The sequence below is a fragment of the Melospiza georgiana genome, chromosome 9 (assembly GCF_028018845.1).
Source record: "Melospiza georgiana isolate bMelGeo1 chromosome 9, bMelGeo1.pri, whole genome shotgun sequence".
In the NCBI taxonomy this organism is placed as follows: domain Eukaryota; kingdom Metazoa; phylum Chordata; class Aves; order Passeriformes; family Passerellidae; genus Melospiza; species Melospiza georgiana.
In genome coordinates this window covers 30446601-30469158 of record NC_080438.1, presented here as the reverse complement: position 1 = coordinate 30469158, position 22558 = coordinate 30446601, and the positions used below count along the sequence as shown (strand labels likewise).

The window sequence follows — 22558 nt, the reverse complement described above, 5'->3', positions numbered from 1 at the left end:
AAAGATGATTGAAGGAAAGTGCCTGGCAGGAAAATGAGACCGCTTGGAAGAAAAAGGACAATTAAGGAAACTTTCAGAAGTTTAAGTGCATTTGGGTGAGATTCCATCCCCGCTTCCCAACTCGCTGAAGAGTCTGGAAGTGCTGAAGTTTCAATATATTTGATTAAAATAACTGATAGGGTGGGAAACAACATTTCCAAGCCTGCAACTCCTCATCAAAAGCTGATCCTGAGTGTGCTGAGAGCAATTGCTAAGCAACAAGAACACATCTTTCTTCCTCAGCAGCACCATTATTCACCTGTTCCCAGTGCTGATAGCCAGGATGCAGTAAAACACCAGGGAAAGGCAATTCTGGAGTGTCCTACAGGCTCCAGTAGCAAAGGAAAAGCTTTCAGCTGACTTCTCACAGCACTTTCTGCCAGGGGCAGAGCAATTGGAAAATTCTTCCTCAGAGCACATTTAGATAAAAACAGTCAGGAATTCCCCTCTCTTACTCCAGCCCCTGTTCCATCCATCCCCAGGGCATCCCAAAAAGGTTCCACCAGCCCCACAGCAAATTAATTACAGAAATTATTTCAAGGGACTGTGCTTTGCTGCTGCTACTTGGGCTTCTTTTTCCAAGCAAGGGAACCCAGGGGAAAACATATTTTTAATCAAGTACAAAGTCTCCTTTCCAGAAATCCTGGCTGATAGAATTCCCCCTTTAACAGGAAAAATAAAATCTTTATTAAACTTCCAAACAATCTGAAAATTAAGATTTTTTCTTTATAAAATAAAAATCACAGATCCCCTCTGTGTGTTTTGATTGCTGCTCAGAAATTTTTATTTAATCCATGGAATATCCATGTGCTCCTACAGCAACAGGGGCTGTTCCTTCATTAGTTCTGGAATTACTTGGAAGGTCCCCCATACACAGCAGCATTTCCTTGGCTTAAATCAGGCCCAGGATTGGAAAGGTCAGGAGAGATGGACAATTCCAAACATTTAGAAAAGCTGAGGATGCTCAAGGGAGGATTCAACCCCTTAAAATCCCTTTTAGACTAAAATTAGACCACATTTGATGGGAAAAAAGCCCATTATTGGGCCAGGACATGATGGGATCTCACAGCACCATCCCTACTTAAGGTGGATTTCTGCCAAATGGGTTGGGAAAGGATCCACGATGGAATTCCAGGAGAGAAATTCCAGGAGCCAACCAGCTCCATTAGCTCTGGGAGAGATGAACATGAGCCTGGAGAGGAGGCAGGGAGATCAGCCAAAGCTCTTTCCCCGTAGGAAATAAAAGGAAGGGAGGAATGTCTGGGTTTGGGAAAGGGTGGGAAAATGAGATTTTGAGGAAAAGCAAACCTAGCTAAGGCAGGAGAAAACCCTACAAAATAACAACTTCTTCTTGGACTAAACCAACACAGAGACTGGAGATAAAAAAAAATAAGGAATGAAAGCGCAGAGAATTACAAGAATTGTCATTTGTACTGGAAAATAACTGGGTTACAGAGCCAGCAGCAGAGCACAGAATAAATCTGTGGTGGAAATGTCACAGCAGTGACAGGGATGTGATCCTGAGCTCAGCCCCTGAGGCAGCAGCTGGAGCTGCCAGGATGAGGCAGCACCAGGAATAAATCACAGCAACCCCGGCAGAGGAGACAGGCAGAGACGGAGAAAAAGGATCAGAGGGAGAAATGTCTGCAGCAAGACAGGGAAAACATCAAGGAGCTGGGAGCTGGAGGAGGAGAGCAGCCAGGAGAGGAGAAGGCAGGGAATGAGGCTGGCATGCGGAACTGGAAGGGGATTGAAACGTCAGGACAAGGAATGACAGCGAGGCTTGGAGGGAGAGCAGTGGCTGTGAGCAAAGAGAGGGGAAGGAGGCAGGGATGGGGAAAGGGGAGCTGGGAGCAGCTCTGTGAAAAGCTGGAAAACATCCCCAGGAAATGCAAGGGACTGCAGGGAAGGATGTGTCTGTGGCACAGAACCCTCTGTGGTGGGGACCCACACAGAACCCTTTGTGTACAGACCCCTTTGTTTGTGGGACCTCTGCAGGGATGGAGCAGCTCTGGAGACACAACAGGAGTGGAGAAAAAGGGAAAAGAAAGGGGAGGAGCAGGGAAGGGGCTGACATGAGAGGAAGTGATACAAAATAGAACCCATATTTTCCCTTATTTCCCTTCCATCACATCCAAGAGATGCCCTGTGCCCATCCCAGGTGACTGCCACTAATTCCAGAACTAGACCAGTCCTGGTTAATTCCACTCCATCCCAGTCCCAGTTTCACTTCAGCTCTCTCAAATCTGCTTCCAGGCCCGACCTAAACACCACATTGTCATTTTAACCACCCCACCCAACCCTGGGGATTAAAAAGGTGCTTTCACCTGAAAACTGAAAACTGAAATTCACCACTGGGATTTGAGCTGCACTGGATCAGCCACATCTCCAGAACACCCAAACCAAAGCCAGGGTTTAACAGGACAAAAATGGAACAGCAAAGACATTTTGGGGAGCATCATCCCTTGATCTGTGGGGATGCTGATGTTTCCCAGAGACAAAGGGGATGTCCCTGCATCCCTGGCAGTGTCCAAGGCCAGGCTGGACAAGGCTTGGAGCACCCTGGCATAGGGGAAGGTGTCCCTGCCCATGGCATGACATGAGAAGATCCTAAAAATCCCTTCCAACTCAAACCAGTCTGAAATTCTATACAATAAAAAAATCTTCAACCCTCACTCATCATCTCCTTTTAACAGAAGGCTGAACAAATCCCAGGAAAATCTTTCCAGCCCAAAAGCAGAAGGTTTCATGGTGTTCAGCTGGTCAATTTTTAAGGAAAAAATCTCCCCCAAAACCACCTGCCTTTGCATCTGCTGCCTCACAGGCTGAGCTGCTAAAAGATGGCTCCACAACAGAAAACTGGAAATAAATTACATGTTTAAGGCTTTTCCTTCTCCTTCCCTGAAAGTTTCCAGCAGCAAGAGAAGCAGGAATCCATCCCTAATTACAGGTTTAAATGACAAATTCCCCACGTTAGAGAGGCAAAAAAATTAATAACAATCCACTGTTATTTAGATTCCTGTTGAGAGATGAGGTTGTTTTATATCTAATAAAAAAAGATAATTTGAAATTATCAAATTGTCAAAGATATCAAAGATAGTTTGAAATTATCCAGTCTGGATCTCCATTCAATTCCCACAGATTTGGGGAGCCTGGAATTTTTGGGAAGGGAATTTTTGGTTGGGAAATCAACCAAAAACTGAACTAAACCAACCAAAAGTTGAATTAAACCAACCAAAAGCTGAACTAAACCAACCAAAAGCTGAACAAAACCATAAGTTTTCCAGTATTAAAACACCCAGAATCTCAACAAGGCTAAGAAAACCAAGAATAATTTCCAGATGAGTCCCAAAAGATCAATTGCATCTTTAGGAAATATTCCCTGGGAGTGGCTGGGTGCTCATCTGCTCACCCTGAATTAACCCCCCATGTCAGGCAGGCCCTGCCTCTGTTTGAGCTGAGCTTTCCAAGGCGTTCCCTGGCACAGGAAATTATTTGCATTCAGCACACGCATGCAGGGTTTGGGGAGAACAGCAAACCTGGTGCCTTTCCCTTCCCATTTGTCCTAAACTGGATTTGGAACAGTTTTTTCCATATTAAATCCCCCACAAAACACAATTTATCTGCCAAAAAATACAACTTCATACCACGCTGTGATGCCCCTTTTTTCTTACAGGTATTTCTCCTGTTCCCTCCTAGTAACTGGGAATAAATTGATATTTATAAGTTCATTATAAATTTATATCATTTAGATTTTATTATCAAATTATATAAGCCACCAGGGTGTGATGTAAGAAGGGAATTTGCTTAGCAACTTGGGATTGTGCCTGATTTATTCCCAGAGAACACTGAAATGCCTTCTATATATCCAGAGTGAGTAATCCCATATGTCAGAGCAGTCTGTATTAATTGTGATTATTTCCTCATTTCACAGCTATAGATTACAGAAGGTATTTGTAATGTATTATCAAAAAAAATCAGTTTATTCCTCACAGGCAGAGACCTCTAGGGTGACTCCAGAGAAAGGACAAGCTGATGGGAAAACTCTAAAAATTTTGTATATCTTGATGAGAAAAGGTTTTGTGTTAAATACAGAGATGGAGCAGGGAATATTCCCTCCTGGAAAGGCTTTTCCAGCCCAGGGCAGGGGTGGAATCTCCATTTCTGGTGGGATTTAAAAGCTCTGTGTGGATGTGGCACTTGGGGACACGGATGGATTTGATGACCTCAGAAGCTTTTCCAACCCAAACAATTCCCTCAGTTTTTAATACAACGACAAATACGGAAAAGAAATCCAAAATATTGCTCTGTCACTTCTTGGTGCTCCCAAATAATCCCCTGGATCTAATCCAGACACCCACTTTGCCTGGCCATTTTTGCATCCTGCCATGGATTCCCATGGAAAACTGCCCAAAAAAAGGACAAAAAAGGAATTTTGGAGCACCCTCCTCTTCCTTGCCACAAAAGGACTGAAATCATCTTCACCAGCCCACAAATTTCTCTGATATTGGTCCCACAATGGCTGAGGAACAGAAAATTACACCTTTCATCCAAAGTTGTGTATTTCCCTCAATTTCAGTTGATTTACAGAAATAATCCCAGTTTCATTCCAGTTATTTTATTTCTTTGCGTCTCAGCTCATCTCCCCCTTATCAGCTCCCTCGGATTAACCAGAATCAGGTTTATAAAGTGGATTTTTTTACAGCTATTTTTCCCTAAGGAATTCCAGGCAAAACCCCCAACGTTCCCTGCCCAACAGCTCCCAGCTCTGCCAGTGCCTCGCGTTTTGGAGCTGGGAAAGGGCAGGATTTGCTCTGCTGACAGAATCCCCGCGACGCTTTGTCCATTATGGCTTAATTAAAGGAATCAATCCACAGCCAGAACTCCTCGAGAGCAGCTCGGTGCCACTGCCAGCAGAAACAGGGTCAGGGAGGGGTGGCTGGGGCTGGCCAAGAAAAACAAAAATTCCATGATTTTTTAAAGTGATTAAGGTCTCCTGCGCTGGGTAAAAGCCCCTGGAGCTGGGGTGAGGCAGCAGCACGGGACAATCCTGCATTCCCAATCCTTCTGCTTCCTCCCAGGGACATTCCCAGGGGTCTCCAGGCCTCTGCTCCAAATATTCCAGCAGGGAATTGCTCTTTACGAAAGGGAGAGCTGGAAATATTCCAGATGGAGGTACTGAAAACACATCAGGAAAGGTCCAAAGGCATCGCAGCCTCCCAGGGCCAGGTGGACCAAGAGGAATTTGGGAAACTCAGGGAGCAACTTGGCCACAAGTGTTTAAAAGTGGGATTTATAGGTGGATTTTGGGGAGTTTTGCTGGGAAATCACAAAATCATGGAATCACAGAAGCATTAAGGTTGGGAAAGACCTTTAGGATCAGCAAGTCTGACCATCAGCCAGCACCACCTCCATGTCCACCACTGACCGTGTCCTCAGGTGTTACAAACTAAAAACTGAATGAAACCAACCAAAAACTGAAGGAAAACAACCAAAAACTGAACTAAACCAACCAAAAACTGAAGGAAAACAACCAAAAACTGAACAAAACCGACCAAAAACTGAAGGAAAACAACCAAAAACTGAACGAAACCAACCAAAAACTGAAGGAAAATAACCAAAACTGAACTAAACCAACCAAAAACTGGACAAAACCAGCCAAATCCTGAACAAAAATAACCAGTTTTTCAGTTTAGAAACTGAAGCAATCAGTTTCTTTCTGTTAAAAAACTGAAGAAAATCAACCAAAACCTAAACAAAACCAACCAAAACCTAAACTAAACCAACAAAAAACTGAACTAAACCAACCAGCAACTGAACTAAGCCAACCAACAACTGAACTAAGCCAACCAAAAACTGAACTAAGCCAACCAAAAACTGAACTAAACAAATAAAAAACTGAAGGAAAATAACAAAAAACTGAGCTAAACCAACCAAAAACTGAACTAAACCAAATAAATCCTGAACTAAAATAACCAGTTTTTCAGTTAAAAAACTGAAGTAACCAGGGTTTTTTTCAGTTAAAAAGCTGAAGAAAATCAACCAAAACCTAAACAAAACCAATCAAATTAGGAACAAAACCAACAAAAAACCTGAACTAAACCAACAAACAATTGAACTAAGCCAACCAAAAACTGAACTAAACAAATAAAAAACAGAAGGAAAATAATCAAAAACTGAACTAAACCAACCAAAAACTGGACAAAACCAGCCAAATCCTGAACTAAAATAAACAGTTTTTCAGTTCAAAAACTGAAGTAATCAGGTTTTTTCAGTTAAAAAACTGAAGAAAACCAATCAAAACCTAAACAAAACCAATCAAATTAGGAATAAAACCAACCAAAAACTGAACTAAGCCAACCAAAAACTGGACAAAACCAGCCAAATCCTGAACAGAAAAAAACAGTTTTTCAGTTAAAAAACTGAAGTAACCAAGTTTTTTTTTTCAGTTAAAAAGCAGAAGAAGACCAATCCAATTCGAAACAACACCAACCAAAAACTGAACTAAACCAACCAAAAACTGAACTAAACCAACCAAAAACTGAACTGAGCCAACCAAAAACTGAACTAAAGCAACCAAAAACTGAACTGAGCCAACCAAAAACTGAACTAAGCCAACCAAAAACTGAACTAAGCCAACCAAAAAAAAGGAACAAAACCAACCAAAAACTGAACGGAACCAATCAAATTCTGAATAAAAACAACAGAAAAAGGAACAAAACCGACCAAAAACTGATGAAGAACACAACTCTGATGCTGGAGCCACGGGAGGGTTTGGGCTGGGAGGGCTGCAGAGCTCAGCTCACCCCAGGGATGGATGCCCTGCAGCAGCCGGGCCCAGCGGGTTGTGCAGGTGAAAACAAACGGGGTTTGCTCTTTCCCTGGAGATGAGTTATCATTAGTCAGAAAATCCTGTCAACTTCGTGTCTGATTCAGCTTTTCCATCAACTCTATTTCCATAATTTTCATTTATTTTCTCTGCTAGCGAGGGTGAAGTTTGAAGAAAATATTTCAGAAGCTTCGTTGTCTTCTGCTGATTAACAGTGACTCATTTCTTCCCCTTCCACACACATCCCAAGCTGTCTTTTTGCACTCAGGATTGAGGTGTATAATTAAAATTGAATCATTTAAAGCCTTTTTTTTTGTGTGCTTCTGTTTCCAACCACTTTCATCTCCAGGCAAAACCCTGCAGCTCTGAACTAACAGGCTCATCCTTGATAAAATTATTGGGATCACCTTGCAACTCACACAAAAAGGGGATGTTATGTGGAGTATTTGGAGTAAAATTCAATGAATTCAATAAATGGAAAGGAATTAAAAGATTAGGTGGCAACAACAAAATACAAGTTGTGGACAACAAGTGATTTTGAAATAACCATAATTTTAATTCCTGACCTATGATTAATCCATCTTAAAATTCCTCTGGGTAACTACACCTCATATTAATCATAGCTCTTTTATTTAGGCCTCCAAGAAAACATAAAGATACAGGTTTTTGAAGCTGCAAGAGCTTCAGAAACTGATGGCACCAGCCAAAATCTAAATATAGGCAGACAAAACACTTCTCTGGGTATTTTTAGCTGAGAAATAACAGCAGACTCAAGTCAGAGAGAGCAAAATCACCTTTTTTTCCCAGGTTTTTTTTTGGGATAGGTTGACATTTGCAATGACACAGCAGCGGCGACCTTGGGATATTTGGCCTTCCCACATCTTTTTTTGATAGAAAGGAGTTTTGGGGTTTATTTTGATAGAAGATCTCCAGGATTTGGGGTGGGATGTCAGATGTGACCCCTCAAAGCCCTGAGTGCCACACACGACCATGGCCTGGGTCTGTGGCTCTGGCAGAGCCTCAATTCCACATGGGAATAACCGGAATAACCCCATCCCAACCACAGCAGGAATGTGGGATATTCCCTGTGGGAACACCTCAGATCATTGGGAATAACCCCATCCCAACCACAGCAGGAATGTGGGATATTCCCTGTGGGAACACCTCAGATCATTGGGAATAACCCCATCATAATCACACCAGGAATGTGGGATATCCCTGTGGGAACACCTCAGAACATTGGGAATAACCCCATCATAATCACACCAGGAATGTGGGATATTCCCTGTGGGAACACCTCAGAACATTGGGAATAACCCCATCCCAACCACAGCAGGAATGTGGGATATTCCTGTGGGAACACCTCAGAACATTGGGAATAACCCCATCCCATCCACACCAGGAATGTGGGATATTCCCTGTGGGAACACCTCAGAACATTGGGAGTAACACCATCCCAACCAAGGATATATTCCCTAGAGGAACACTACAAAATATTGGGAAAAACCCCATCCCAACCACACCAGGGATGTGGGATATTCCCTTTGGGAACACCTCAGGACATTCCTTCAGGTTTTTTATTTTTCTCACCACATGGGAAGCTAGCTCATTTTTTCCCCTATTTTAAGTTTACAGCACATTCCCTCAGTTCTTATCTCCTGGAGGTTGAAATTATCTAAGAAATAAAACTCCAATTTCCCAGGGTATTATCACAAAGTCAGAAACTGCATTGAAAAAAACAAAAGAAAATTTAAAAACCTCAAAACCACATTCCTCCAAAACATTGTCTCCTTCTGAATTTCTGGGATTCATCCTATAGTTCCTGTTAAACCTTCCCAGATATTTCATTTCATCCATGGGATATGGAAGGAGCTTGGTTTCCCAGCCTGATTCCAGCTTTGTTATCCTTAATTCTCCATGCAAATCTCATCCCCTTTATCATCCTAACTTTCCTTATCTACCCCTCAATTAATCCCCACTTATCCGTCCCTCAATTAATTCCCATTTTATCAATTGCCCAATTAACTCCCATTTTATCAATCTCTCAATTAATTCCCATTTTATCAATCCCCCGATTTCAATCTCCCATGTAACTCTCATGTTACCAATCCATCAATTAATTCCCATTTTATCAATCCATCAATTAATTCTCGTTTTATCAATCCCTCATGTAATTCTCATGTTATCAATCCATCAATTAATTCCCATTTAATCAATCCCCATTTAATTCCCATTTCATCAATTCCCAGCAGCCTCCCAGGGAGGACGGGCTGGCTCTGGCTGCAGCCAGAATTCCCGAGGAATGTTTGGAGTAACTCAGTTCCCAAAATTATCCCGAATTTCGGGCTGATTTAGCTCCTAACGCTGTTTTTAATTTGCTGCCCACCACCACCATCTGGAGAACAACGGGAGTACTACAGGAGTAGAGACTGAGTAGATTTATCCCAGTTCCAGGTGGATGTGGGGAATAGGATCAATCCCTTCATATTTTCCTTACAGATTCTCATCTCCAGGCTCCACAATAAAATTATTCCAGAAGAAAAAGGCCATAAATGAGGGATAATAAGGCAGCAAATCTATATTTTAATGAAGTATTTATTGCCACATCCCAAAAATTTATCAGCCTCTCCAATCTCTAAGAAAGTGCATTCCAATATTTAATATTAAACCAGATAAACGTCTCATGGAATTCTTAAAGCCTTGATTTCTTCACGCTTTGGGATTCACCATAAATCCCTTCTTTGTTTCAACACCAAAATTTGCTGCAAACCCTTCAAAATATCCAAATATACCCCACACACCTGAGGGAAACGTGGAGAAATGATGGGAATGAGCAGCCAAATCTAACCCAGGAGATGCTAAGGAGCAAAAAAAAATTGGGAAAAGAACTCTTCTGGATGCTCCAAGTGTAGCTACAAATTTATTCTTCACACCCTCACTCTTCCCTCCTGCCTGGATTTCCTAACACAAAGCTGGAGTCAGAAAATATGGAGCAGGATTGGGGAAACATTTGAACAACTTGGATGAAAACAGGGACAAAAACTGTGGAGAAGAAGCTTGGAAGACTTCTGCACTCAGACTGTCACCTGAAGATCCCTATCCCATGTCCCTCCTGCCTTGCAGGATCCAGAAAAGCTGTTTTGTGGGAATATTCCCTTCCTTTTCCACAGAAAATGTTACTACATCACACCTGGTTTGGAATTACTGCTTTGGGATCAGCCCCCCTTGTTTTTCTGGCTGTCTCCAGAAACATCTTCCATGTTTTATCCACTGTTTTTTTCCTTCAAATCTTCAATTAACCTGGGTTTTGGATCACTAACAAGCACTGAGCTTGCAGCTCTGTTGGATTTCTATCCCAAATCCACGATCTTCTCCAACCTTAACATTCCATGATCCCATGGCTGTACTCCTGAGAGGGTGGCAGGTCCTGAGTCTTTGGGAATTCTGTAGGGAAAAACTGCCTGGAATGGGGCAGAGGTGAGTGCTAACCTGGTCCAGAACCCCTCAATGCCTAAAACTCCAATAAAAAATGGGAATGTTCAGCCCAGTTTTTACAGGATCAGCCAATGTAAGTGGATAGGGAGGTGAGGATTAGGATGTCAATAAAAAATGGGAATTCTGAACACAGTTTTTGTAGGATCAGCCAATGTAAGTGATCAGGGAGGTGAGGATTAGGATGTCAATAAAAAATGGGAATTCTGAACACAGTTTTTGTAGGATCAGCCAGTGTAAGCGATCAGGGAGGTGAGGAGGACGCAGGAAGAGGAGCTGGGACAGCGCAGCATCCCAGTCACACCAGCAGCTCCCAGTTCCTGTGGAAAACCGGGAATTTTCAGCACTACAGAACAGCAACAACCCGAGCAGGGCTGTCAGGGCTCCAGGAAAATCCACACGCGCGGATCCTGCTGGGCCGGGAGAGAGGAGCAGCGATGCCCTCTTGTGTTCCAAGCGATAAATCCATGACGAATCCCTGGCAATTCCTCCCAAACCATGGACAGAGGCACATTCCAAGCTCAGAGCGAGTCCATCCTTCCCAGCCCACCCTATGGAAAGGCTCCCGCTGTCGGGAATGCAAATTCCTGCCCCACAAAAGGGAACATTCGCACAATGCCCACCAAGGTGAGCCAACCCTTTTATTGCCAAAATTCCCAACCCATCTGAAATCAGGGAACTTGTTTGGTTGCATTTATCCCAGCAATTAATCACAAAACCTGGACAAAAGCTCCTGCAATTCCTCTATCTCAGCTATTCCAGGGCAGTTTAGAAATCCTATTTTCAGCAGGAAAACTCTTTCCAAAGGACTTTAACAAATGGATTTGGGACGTCCTCTAGAGCTGTTCAAATGGAAAGTGCTGAGCTTGATAGAAACCCAGACTCCAACTTGGAATAATGACGGGAGCATGAACCAGCAAACGGAGCCAAGACAGGAAAGTTTGGAATCTAAAAGCAATCCTAAACCCAAGTGTGAGCACAGAATGTCAGGTGCAATTAATATAACCTCAATATTCCCATGAAAAGCACAAGCTACATCCTTATTTTGCCATAAAATCCAGTTCCAGCGCAGAACACCCAAGGCTTTGCCTTCCTCCTCTCCCTCTGGATTGACTCCCTTGTTTTGGCACTTCACCCCAGTTCCAGTTCTGGATCTCACCTCGGAGCAGCCCCTTGTAATCAGCTCTCTGCTGCTTTCTTGGGACTTACCTCGAGCTTATGGGATCCTCTCCAGCTGTACAAACACAGAGAGTGCTGAGTTTAACAGAAACCCAGACTCCAGCTTAGGAACATGAACCAGCAAATGGAGCTGAGAGTGGAGCATTTATAAACTAGAACCTAAAACTGACTCTAAACCCAAAGTTGAGAGCACAGAATTTAAGGTCACACTGATATCACCTCAATGTTCCTATGACAAGCAGGACACACATCCTTATTCTGCTGTAAAATCCAATTCCAGCACAGGAGAACTCTCCTCTCTCTGGATTGATTCCCTTGTTTTGGCACTTCACCCCAGTTCCAATTTTGGAATTCACCTCAGAGCAACCCCCTTGTAATCAGCTCTCTGATGCTTTCTAGGGGATTTATCTGCAGCTTAACTTTAGATCCCAATGGGATTTTTCCAAGCCTTTTTCCTCACACAGGGGATGAGAAACATACAGAGAGTCAGAGCCTTGTCCTCAACCCTTTGTGGCAGAGTTTAGCACCATCCTGAACTTGTGTGGGTGCCAAGTTAGGAACACAAATCCTCCGGTTGAGATCAGAATCAGAACTTTCGAGAGAGGTTTTTAACCAAGTAGAATTTAAAAAAAAATTAAAAATAATTTGTTTTATAAACTTATAACCGTGATACAACAACCGATAGAGGTTGATTAATCAGGCTAATACATATGAGATAATCAGACGTGTGCTTATAACAAAAAAGAAGGGAAAAAAGCCAATTTGGAAGCAGAAAACAAACAAACGGATCGATGAATCACTAAAAGCAGAAGGAAAGGAGACTCACCAGTCGTGGTAGGTGGTGATGGCGATGCTGGGGGGCGGCAGCAGGGGCAGGGTGGTGGGCCTGCACACGGTGTCCCTGTCGGGGGTCCTGGGGTCCCTGTCGGGGGTCCTGGCCCGCTCCGTCTGCCGCTGGGCCAGCGGGGGCAGCTGCAGGTTCCCCGAGCAGCAGCGGCGGCCCCGCCACAGGTCAATGCCCAGGGCGTGGCTGGACGTGCTGTAGGATTTGCTGAGCCCACACTCCAGGTAATCCAGGGAGCCCTGCAACACAGAGGCCTCTGAAACCCCTCCGTTCTGGAAACAGGGCATTTCCTACACCAGGGTGAAACACATTCCATTCTCCAGCCAGAACCAGCCCACCACTCCAGAACTGAATTATCCAAACAAGTTATTTCCTCCATGAGGGTAAACTACACTCAATTCTCCAGCCAGAACTATCCCACAACTCCAGAACTGAATTCTACAAAGGATTTCCTCCACGAGGGTAAAACACATTCAATTCTCCAGCCAGAACTATCCCAGGAGAACTCCACAACAACTCCAGAACTGAATTCTGCAAACAAATTATTTCCTCCATGAGGATAAACCACACTCAACTCTCCAGCCAGAACTATCCCACAGCTCCAGAACTGAATTCTACAAAGGATTTCCTCCACAAGGATAAAACTCAATTCCTCAGCCAGAACTATCTCAGGAGGAAGGGAACTCTACAGGTCCAGAACTAAATTCTACAAATTATTTTCTCCATGAGGGTAAACCACACTCAATTCTCCAGCCAGAACTAACCCAGGACATGAGAACTCCACAAGTCCAGAACTGAATTCTGCAAATTATTTCCTCTGCTAGGATAAACCACACTGGATTCTCCAGCCAGAACTACCCCACAACTCTACAATTCTACAAACAAAGAATTTCTTCCACAAGATATTTGCACATAAAAATGTGGGATCTAGAGCAAATATTCCATAAATCCCAGCAGCATTCCCTGCTCCCTGCCCACACCACACTGTGTCTGCCCAAAGACCATCAGAGCAAAAACACCTGGATAAAACAACTCCAAACCTTTCCAGGGCTTGATTTGTTCATTTTTAATGTGCTGGTTTTATTTTCTTCTTCCTATCTAAAAATCCTCCAAGATTACCCATCAGCAATCAAAGCCAAACCAGTTTACATTTACCAAAGAAGACAAAATCAACTTTTTAGCTCATTTTCAGAATGTAAGGAAAAGGAAAGAAGAATAAGGAAAAATAAACCTTCAGCAGGAGCTCACCTCATCTGCAGTCACTGTCATGACACTTCTGCTTTTCTTCATCATCAAGTTTCAAGTGCAGCCCAGGATAAAAAACTTCAGGTAAACAGAATTTCTTCAGAGGGGCAACCTGAAAGAAAAAATTGTCATATTATTTTATTTATAAACACATGGAAATTATGTATCTATATAATTAAATTTAAATATATGTATATAATTATATACATATAGTAATTACATATAATTATATGTTGCTTATATATTTTAAAATTAATATCTATGAATATGTATGAGTTATTTAGATGTAATTATATATAATATATCTAATTATGTATATAAATATGTAATATATATTATAAAATTATGTCTATAAATTCCATACAATTATATATAAATGGTATATATATTTATTAATTATATATTATATAACATATATTTATATCAATACACGATTATACATTAATTATTTAATTATATAATAAATTTCTGTTAATTATACTAATTAGCTATATGACAATCACTATATATATATTTGTATGTAAATGTTTACATATTTTTGAATACTAAACTGGGTTTGATAACAAATAAGCCACTAAATTCCCCGCTGGTTTATTCCTGACTGCCCATTTGGATAAAATTCTGGAATTTTTAAGGTTGGAGAAGATTTTTAGGCTCACCAAGCACATCCCTGAAGCAGCCCCACTGTGTGATCCATGTCCCCAGGTGCCACCTCTCCCCATCAGCACTGCCCTCCTGCAGCTGTTTCCCAATCTTATCCCAAATTTTGCATGGCTCCAGGGGCCCTTTTCCTGAGCATGAGGCTGCATCTCCTCAGCCCTTGCTGATTTTCATGGAAAACCATCTCCAATCTGCTGAAAACCCTGCTGGGCAAATTAAAAACTGAACAGCTCAAGCCCTGGAAAAGTTGGGAGTTGTTTTATCCAGTTTTTTTTTTGCTCTGGTGGTCTTTGGGCAGTGTGGGGTGGACAGGGAACATGAATGCTGCTGGGATTTATGGAATATTTGCTCTGGATCCCACATTTTTTTTGTGCAAACATCTCAATGTTCCATCAGCTCAGCACCCGCTGTGGTGATGCATTTTTTATTTCATTATTACTCTAATCCTCATCAGAATTCCCTAAGAATTCAACTCCAGTTCCCATTCTCCAGTGGGTTTAGGGTTAGGATTGGGATTAAGGTAGGACCTGCACACCCACCAGGGTGCATTTAGGGTTACAGCTAGGCCAGGATCTGCACAGCCTCAGGATGGGTTTAGGATTAAGGTTAGAGTTAAGATTAAGATTAGGGCATGACCTGCTATTCCAAATTATTCCAAATGTCCCTTTTATCCACCGTGAAAAATTCCCTCCTTTGCCCTTTGAGCAGCAGAAATGTTGTGCTCCAGCAGCAGAACCCAATTCCAGGTTAAGTGCAACGATTTTATCAATCCCTAACAATGAAGAGAATTTTAAAGCCTGTTATTAAAAGGATTAAATTATAAATCCCCAGATATCAACGGTAAATATGGCCACGACATGCCCAGATAGGGATAACATGGAATGAATGCTCACTGCCAGAAAAAAATACAAATTCCCTTTGTATGTGGACAAAATTCATGGAAAAACCAAAAGGAAGCAGCAGAATGAAGCAGATTTGTGTTTAATAGAGTCCAATTTGGGCTTAATAAAGCCCAGTTTGGGGTGTTTGTCACTGCCCCGATCTGCAGGGACTGGGATCCCAGCATAAACTGGAGCAGCTTCCTGAAAGTGTGGAATTGCACAAGGAAACACAAAATGAAGAAACACCCACATAAATAAATATCCAGAGCAACCCCTGAGAATCAAGGAACCATCAAGGCCAGAAAAGACCTTTAAGGTCATCAATTCCAAGCAGCACCACCTCCATATTCTCCACTAAACCTCAATCCACACATTCTTTGGGGAAAAAAATCCAAAGCAATGAGAGTTTAAGGATATTTCTCAAATTTTGCTGAACTCCAGGACCAGGCTGGACAGCAGGAAGTGGAGGGAAGGACCAGACTGAGTGGAAGATCATTCTGTGAAAATCTGACCCCTCTCACAGCACAGCTTTATAAATGTTTATTGATTTGTCAAAGTTAATTTAAGCAGAATATGGATAATGACAAAATCTAGCTTTTGCTCTGTGGGGATTGCAGTTCCGAGGCCTGAAGAAAACCCAACACTTCCTTTAGTCATGACTAAATTCCCATTAAAATCTGACTCATTCTTTCCTGTGCCTTCCCAGAAAAATCTGACACCTGGGATGAACATTTAAGGGGAGAATAAACCAGAGCAAAACACTCCAAAGAGGCTTCCTGGGAATTCTTTCCTCATGAACATCTCCTCATTGATGCAGACTTTTATTACAATTCCAGTACCCAAATCCTCCAAAAAAGCTCTGTATCCTAGAACATTAGTTGGGTCTGGGCTCAGGGAATGCTGGCCAGCAGCAAAGCTTTGCATTTGTTAATAAATTGTGAAGAATCAGCTGGGTCTGATCCATTTTCCTGGAACATATCCCATGTGGAATATGAATTTTCTTTTTACACCAAGCTTCCACCTGAATATTTTTGTGTTCCATGTGTTTCAAAACTGGGAAAACACTCCAGCAATTCCAGAGGGATCCAGCCAGGGGATGAATTAAAGGGTTCCCAAGAAGCAGCTGACAATGAGGATAAAATCCCATGGATGCTTTTCCTGATTTTCCTACACACTTTCCAGCTCATGCAGTGTGAAATCCATTTGCAGCAATTCCTAAAACACATCCTCATGTGCAGCTTTGGGAGGGTTTGGAATGTGAGACCCACGTTCCACCCTGTGCCTTCCCACACGCTGGGGCTTCTCCACGGGCAGGGTCAGAGCTCCAGGGGGATGTGAGGAGCAGAGGGATCCCCTCGGCCCTAAAGGATCCCCCTGTCCCACAGACACAGCCAAGGCTGGCTCCCAGTCCCATTTCCCCACTCCAGGAACAGCAGTTTTGGGAAGCAGAGCTGTTTATCCAGCTCCTCCCACTCTTCATGGAGGCAGGACACACACACAGAGTGAAACCCAAAGCAAATCTCAGTGAAATCCCAGCAAAAGCACATCCCACTGTCCCATCTGCTTCTGCCTCACTTCCACCACAGCACCAGAGCAGGATTTTCCCTCCCAACAAAATGGGGATCCTGAAAACGCTCAGAGATAAACCCAGGCACCTGAATTGTGAATTACTGCAGAAGCTTTTCTAAGGAAACGGATGAAGGAGATCATCTGATCCCACAGGGAATTACATCATTTGTGAGCTGGGATTCAAACTGGATTCTCCTTCAAATCCATGAGCACTTCACAGGGAGAGGCACCAACTCAGACAGGGTGACAGCCACCAAAAAAAAGTGACAATCTCAGGTCTGGCTCTCCCAGGAGGAACAGATGGGCTCCTGCTTCACATAAAATCATGGAGTGCTGTGGGTTGGAAGGGAAATTTAAATTCATCCCATTCCACCCCATCGTGGGCAGCGACATCTCCCACTGTCCCAGGCTGCTCCAACCTGGCCTGGGACACTGCAGGGATCCAGGGGCAGCCACAGCTGCTCTGGGCAATGAGAAAGGAGGGAAAGGCTGGAACCCTTCCAGATGGAGTCACTCCAACATCTCCCTGCACAACTTATTCCAATGCCTCACACCCTTCCAGGAAAAATATCCAACATGAACTTCCTGTGGGACAGTTCCCTCTGCTCCTGTCCCTGTTCCCTGGAGCAGATCCCAAACCCCTCCTGTCAGGAGCTGTGCAGAGCCACAAGGGCCCCTGAGCCTCCTTTGCTCCAGGCTGAGCCCCTGCCCAGCTCCTCAGGGATTCTGCAGCCCCTGCCCAGCTCCTCAGGGATTCTGCAGCCCCTGCCCAGCTCCCTCAGGGATTCTGCAGCCCCTGCCCAGCTCCTCAGGGATTCTGCAGCCCCTGCCCAGCTCCTCAGGGATTCTGCAGCCCCTGCCCGGCTCCTCAGGGATTCTGCAGCCCCTGCCCGGCTCCTCAGGGATTCTGCAGCCCCTGCCCGGCTCCTCAGGGATTCTGCAGCCCCTGCCCGGCTCCCTCAGGGATTCTGCAGCCCCTGCCCAGCTCCTCAGGGATTCTGCAGCCCCTGCCCAGCTCCTCAGGGATTCTGCAGCCCCTGCCCGGCTCCTCAGGGATTCTGCAGCCCCTGCCCAGCTCCTCAGGGATTCTGCAGCCCCTGCCCAGCTCCTCAGGGATTCTGCAGCCCCTGCCCAGCTCCTCAGGGATTCTGCAGCCCCTGCCCAGCTCCCTCAGGGATTCTGCAGCCCCTGCCCGGCTTCCTCAGAGATTCTGCAGCCCCTTCCCAGCTCCCTCAGCTGCTCCAGCCCTCCTCGGACACATCCTTAAGAATTTCCCCTTTTTATTACTTATTTGCTGAGGAAAATATTGTTCTTTTCTGTGACATTTTCCCGTTTCTTGTGAGCAGCAACAGCTCAAGTGCTCTGCGGCAGCTCTGAGAAATTCCCTCCTCCTCAGCAAACCCAAGCTGTTCTCTTTTCCAGCAAAAGCTGGGAAGATTTCACAGAGCTCTGCAAAACATAAGCAAGGGCATCTATTAGCACTAAGGGCTGGAACTTGGGAAAAGTGATTCAGAAAAGAGGGATTTCATGGAATCATGGAATGATTTGGGTTGGGAGGAACTTTAAACCTCATTCTGACTGCTGCCATGGGACACCTTCCTCTCTCCCAGATGGCTTCAAAACCCCAGTGTCCAGCCTGGCCTTGGGCACTGCCAGGGATCCAGGGGCAGCCACAGCAAATCTGGGAATTCCAGCCCAGCCAAGAATTCCTTCCCACTATCCCATTTCAATCTACCCACTTCCAGCTTCCAGCCATTCCCTGTGTCCTGTCCCTCCATCCCTGTCCAAAGTCTCTCTCCAGCTCTCCTGCAGCTCCTCCAGGCCACACTGAGCTCACCCCAAAGCCTCTCCTCTCCAGGTGAACACTCCCAGCTCTCCCAGCCTTTCCTCCCAGCAGAGCTGCTCCATCCCTGGCACCATCCTGGAGATGGAGGATACAATCCCATGGATGCATGGATGGAGCCTGATTTTCCTACCCAGTGGTTAAAGAACAGCTGCCAGCTCATCCAGTGTCTAATCCACTATTTACAGAAATCCCTAAAACACATCTTCACGTGCAGGTTTGGGATTCCCAGCCTCTGGATTCCTTCCAACAGCTCCCTGCTGGATTCCATGGGCTGGATTTTCCCTTGGAGCTGCCACAGCCTTCATCTCCTATCACTGCCATTCTCATCTTCAACTGCTTTGAGACCTGACACCACCAGCACCATCCAGATGGAGAAGGGATTTTCCCACTCTGGCCTCTCCCAAGGTTCTAAAGAAGCAATTCCTCCACTCTGGTCTCTCCCAAGGTTCTGGAGAAGCAATTCCTCCACTTTGCTCTCTCCCAAGGCTCTGGAGAAGCAATTCCTCCACTTTGGCCTCTCCCAAGGCTCTAGAGAAGCAATTCCTCCACTTTGCTCTCTCCCAAGGCTCTGGAGAAGGAATTCCTCCACTTTGCTCTCTCCCAAGGCTCTGGAGAAGCAATTCCTCCACTTTGGCCTCTCCCAAGGCTCTAGAGAAGCAATTCCTCCACTTTGCTCTCTCCCAAGGCTCTGGAGAAGGAATTCCTCCACTTTGCTCTCTCCCAAGGCTCTGGAGAAGCAATTCCTCCACTTTGCTCTCTCCCAAGGCTCTGGAGAAGCAATTCCTCTACTTTGGCCTCTCCCAAGGCTCTAGAGAAGGAATTCCTCCACTTTGCTCTCTCCCAAGGTTCTGGAGAAGCAATTCCTCCACTCTGGCCTCTCTCAAGGCTCTGGAGAAGGAATTCCTCCACTTTGGCCTCTCCCAAGGTTCTGGAGAAGCAATTCCTCCACTTTGGCCTCTCCCAAGGTTCTGGAGAAAGGATTTTCCCACTCTGGCCTCTCCCAAGGCTGCCCTGAGCTTTGTCCTAATTGCCAGGCTGAGTTCAAAACCCGAATTTGTTGGTTTAAAGCCATCAGGCATCAGGATAAAGTCACAAATTTATCTCCAGGAATAAATCCAACCAATTTCCTTGCTATAAAAATGGCAAAGGAAGGATGATCTTTGTAGAGGCTTGAGAAAATTCCAAGCAAGTTGGGCATGGCCAAAAATTATCTTGAAATAATTAATTATTATTAAAACTGTGCCTCAGCTTTAATTAGGAGGCTCCTTCCCAGGATATGAGCAAGATTGCAAGGACTCCTCTTTCTCTGGAGTCGGTCCAAGCATTAAAGTTAGGAATGCCTCAGCCAGTCTGTCCCAGAAACTCCAGGAATTCCTGGATTTCCTGCAGAGGGGACAACCAGGTTGTCATTTCTCTTCATTTCTTTCAGTTCCAATTAAAAAACTAAATCCACATTTTGCTGTCCTTAGGCCTGACACGCTCTATGGAATTCCCATGAAACACAATTTTCAAATTTTAACCAGCTTTTTGGCGACATTTTTCCAAATTTTCACAGATTTATTTTTCTTGAATTTTCACTAGCCCATTTTTTATAGGAAACTTCCAGACAAATATTCACAGCTTGAGCAGAAAAAAAATTTCTACTTTCCTGATTATGTCAGGGATTTTTAATCTTATCTTTCTAAAAAGCTTATGTCCTATTGTGCAAAAATGAAGCGAAATTAACAATCAGCTCTGACAGCTCCAAAGGATTCAGTTCAAGTGTTCCCCACATCAGGACTTCCAAGGTAATTAAGGGAAAAATGAGGCAGACTATTAAAAGATGCAATTTCTCTCCTTCTTGTTCCTTGAACAAATTATTTGCAGAGCCTCCCACTCCTCAGGGCAGCCGAGCAGCTCTCAGAGACCAGAACTATTGTTGTTATTATTATTATCCTTACTATTATCATAATAACCATTATTATAATTTTTACCATTATAACGATTTATTTTCTTTTATAATTTATTTATTTTATTTTATTATTATCACAATTATTATAATTTTGATCACTATTTATTAATATATATATATTATTATTTAACATTATTATTGTTATAATATCAAATTTTAAATACACCAAACCCCAGAGAATTCAGCCATGCAGATTTTCCCCCGACAGATTTTTAGGCTGATTTTTTCTAAATTACACTTGATGTTCCCCTTGTGTTTTTATTGTCACCCCTAAGCTCTGCTGGGTCTCCCAGAAAATGGGAATGCTGTGGATCCATGGGATTATTATGGGATAAACTCTGCAGAAATAACGCAGCCCTCACCTCCTGTCCCTCATTCACTCCTTCCCTTCCTAGACTCTCCCACACGTTGAATTTCAGAATCTTTCCTCCAAAAGAAAAGGTTTTAGAATCCTCAGATCTCCTTCCCCAGGAGTTTTTCTGGGCAAAGCCAAATTGCCGGAAAAGAAGGAAATTTCCCCTTTTTATTTTTGAATTTTATTTCAGAGCCAAGCAGCAAAGCCACGCAATGACCCCAAGAACACCAAAACAGAACCAAGGCTACAAAGAGAGCACCTCATCCTCCAGAAGTCTGGGAAAATAGAGAATATTCCAAACCTTGCCCCTTTTTCCTGTTGGAAAACCCACTAAGAATAGTGGGGAAAGATGGAATCCAGAATTACAGCAGCAAATTCATTTTTAAGCTTTTAAATCCACTTTTTCAGGGTTCTCCAAGCTTGAAGTCCCTTGGGAACTCCACAAGAACACCAGAATTCCATGAAGGAATTCCTGGCCGAATCTCCAAACACCTCAACCCCAAAATTCCATATCAGAGCCAAAAATTGCCCTAAAATTCACTTTTTTTATGCTTTTAAATCCCCTTTTTATGGGCTTTCCAAGCTCAACCCCCTGAGGGAACACCATAAGAATTTTAGAATTCCATCACAGAATTCCAGGCTGAAACCTCAAAGTCCTTCAACCAAAATTCCACCTTTGCAGGGCCAAAATATTGCCCCAAACCTCCATTTTTTAGGCTTTTAAATCCACTATTTTTAGGAGAACCCTGGAGAACCAAGGGAAAGCTGAGACCTGTAAGGAAGAGGCTTGGAGTAAATTGGAAAAATGAGCTTTAAGGTCTCTTCCAACCCAAATCATTCCAGGGTTCCCACCCAGAAAATGGGAGGTGAGGATCTGGGCTCTCCAGGATGGAGCATCCTGGTTTTCTGCCCAAAATAATCCAGCTTTTCTCACATCCCAGATTCCCAAACACAGCCATGGAACAGCAGCTAAAACCAACCCCAGGGCCTGAGGAAAAACTCCTTCCATGGCCAATTAGAACAAACATAAATCAATTATCCAGCTTTTCTGACCACAGGCACGCAGAAAATCCAAATAAAAAGGGAAAATGAGGATTCGTGCCACAGGAAATTCCTGCTGCTGTACTCTGTGTCCTCTCCTTCCCAGGAAAAGGATTCTGGAGCAGAGAAATTGCATTTTCCTCAATATTCATCCAAAACTGCCAAGCCTGGCACTGGGAGTATTAAACAGGACACGACAGCACCGTGGTCAACTCCAAATCTGATTTATCCCAGGGTTTTTTTCCATGTTAGCAATTTCCAGACTGAAATTTCTGTCTGGCCATCCAATAAAAAAAAGGAAATTAAGGCTACAGAAAAAGCATTTGGCATGCTGGAAATGCTCCCATGTTTTCCACCAGCCACTTCCATATTTTATTTCAGATATTTGAAGTGGCATCTTGGACAGCAGTAATCTATAACAGGAGATGAAAGGGGAAAAGCCTGATTTAGAGGGACATTTCAGCTCTCTTACTCCAGGATTTTTTCCTCAGAGCCAAAGCAGATGTTCCTGTTTCCTTAGACTGTGGTTGTTTTCTTTCCTTCTGGATCTGATATTTTGCTTCTTGGGCAAATATTTGCATTATTTCTGATGCCAGGCAGAATGATCAGCATTTTTTTTTTTTAATG

At 43.7% G+C, this 22558-nt stretch overlaps 1 protein-coding gene across 1 annotated transcript in view; it reads right to left on the bottom strand.

The window, feature by feature from the left end:
• The window catches only part of PDE4B (phosphodiesterase 4B), a 176866-nt gene that overhangs the window by 142443 nt on the left and 11865 nt on the right, over positions 1-22558 (bottom strand). Inside the window, exons 2-3 of the mRNA XM_058029813.1 lie at positions 13632-13740; positions 12366-12622 (exon numbers count right to left, since the gene is read on the bottom strand). Of these exons, the coding sequence (XP_057885796.1) occupies positions 12366-12622; positions 13632-13676 (302 nt within the window). The 5' untranslated portion in view covers positions 13677-13740. The remainder of the gene's footprint in view (positions 1-12365; positions 12623-13631; positions 13741-22558) is intronic.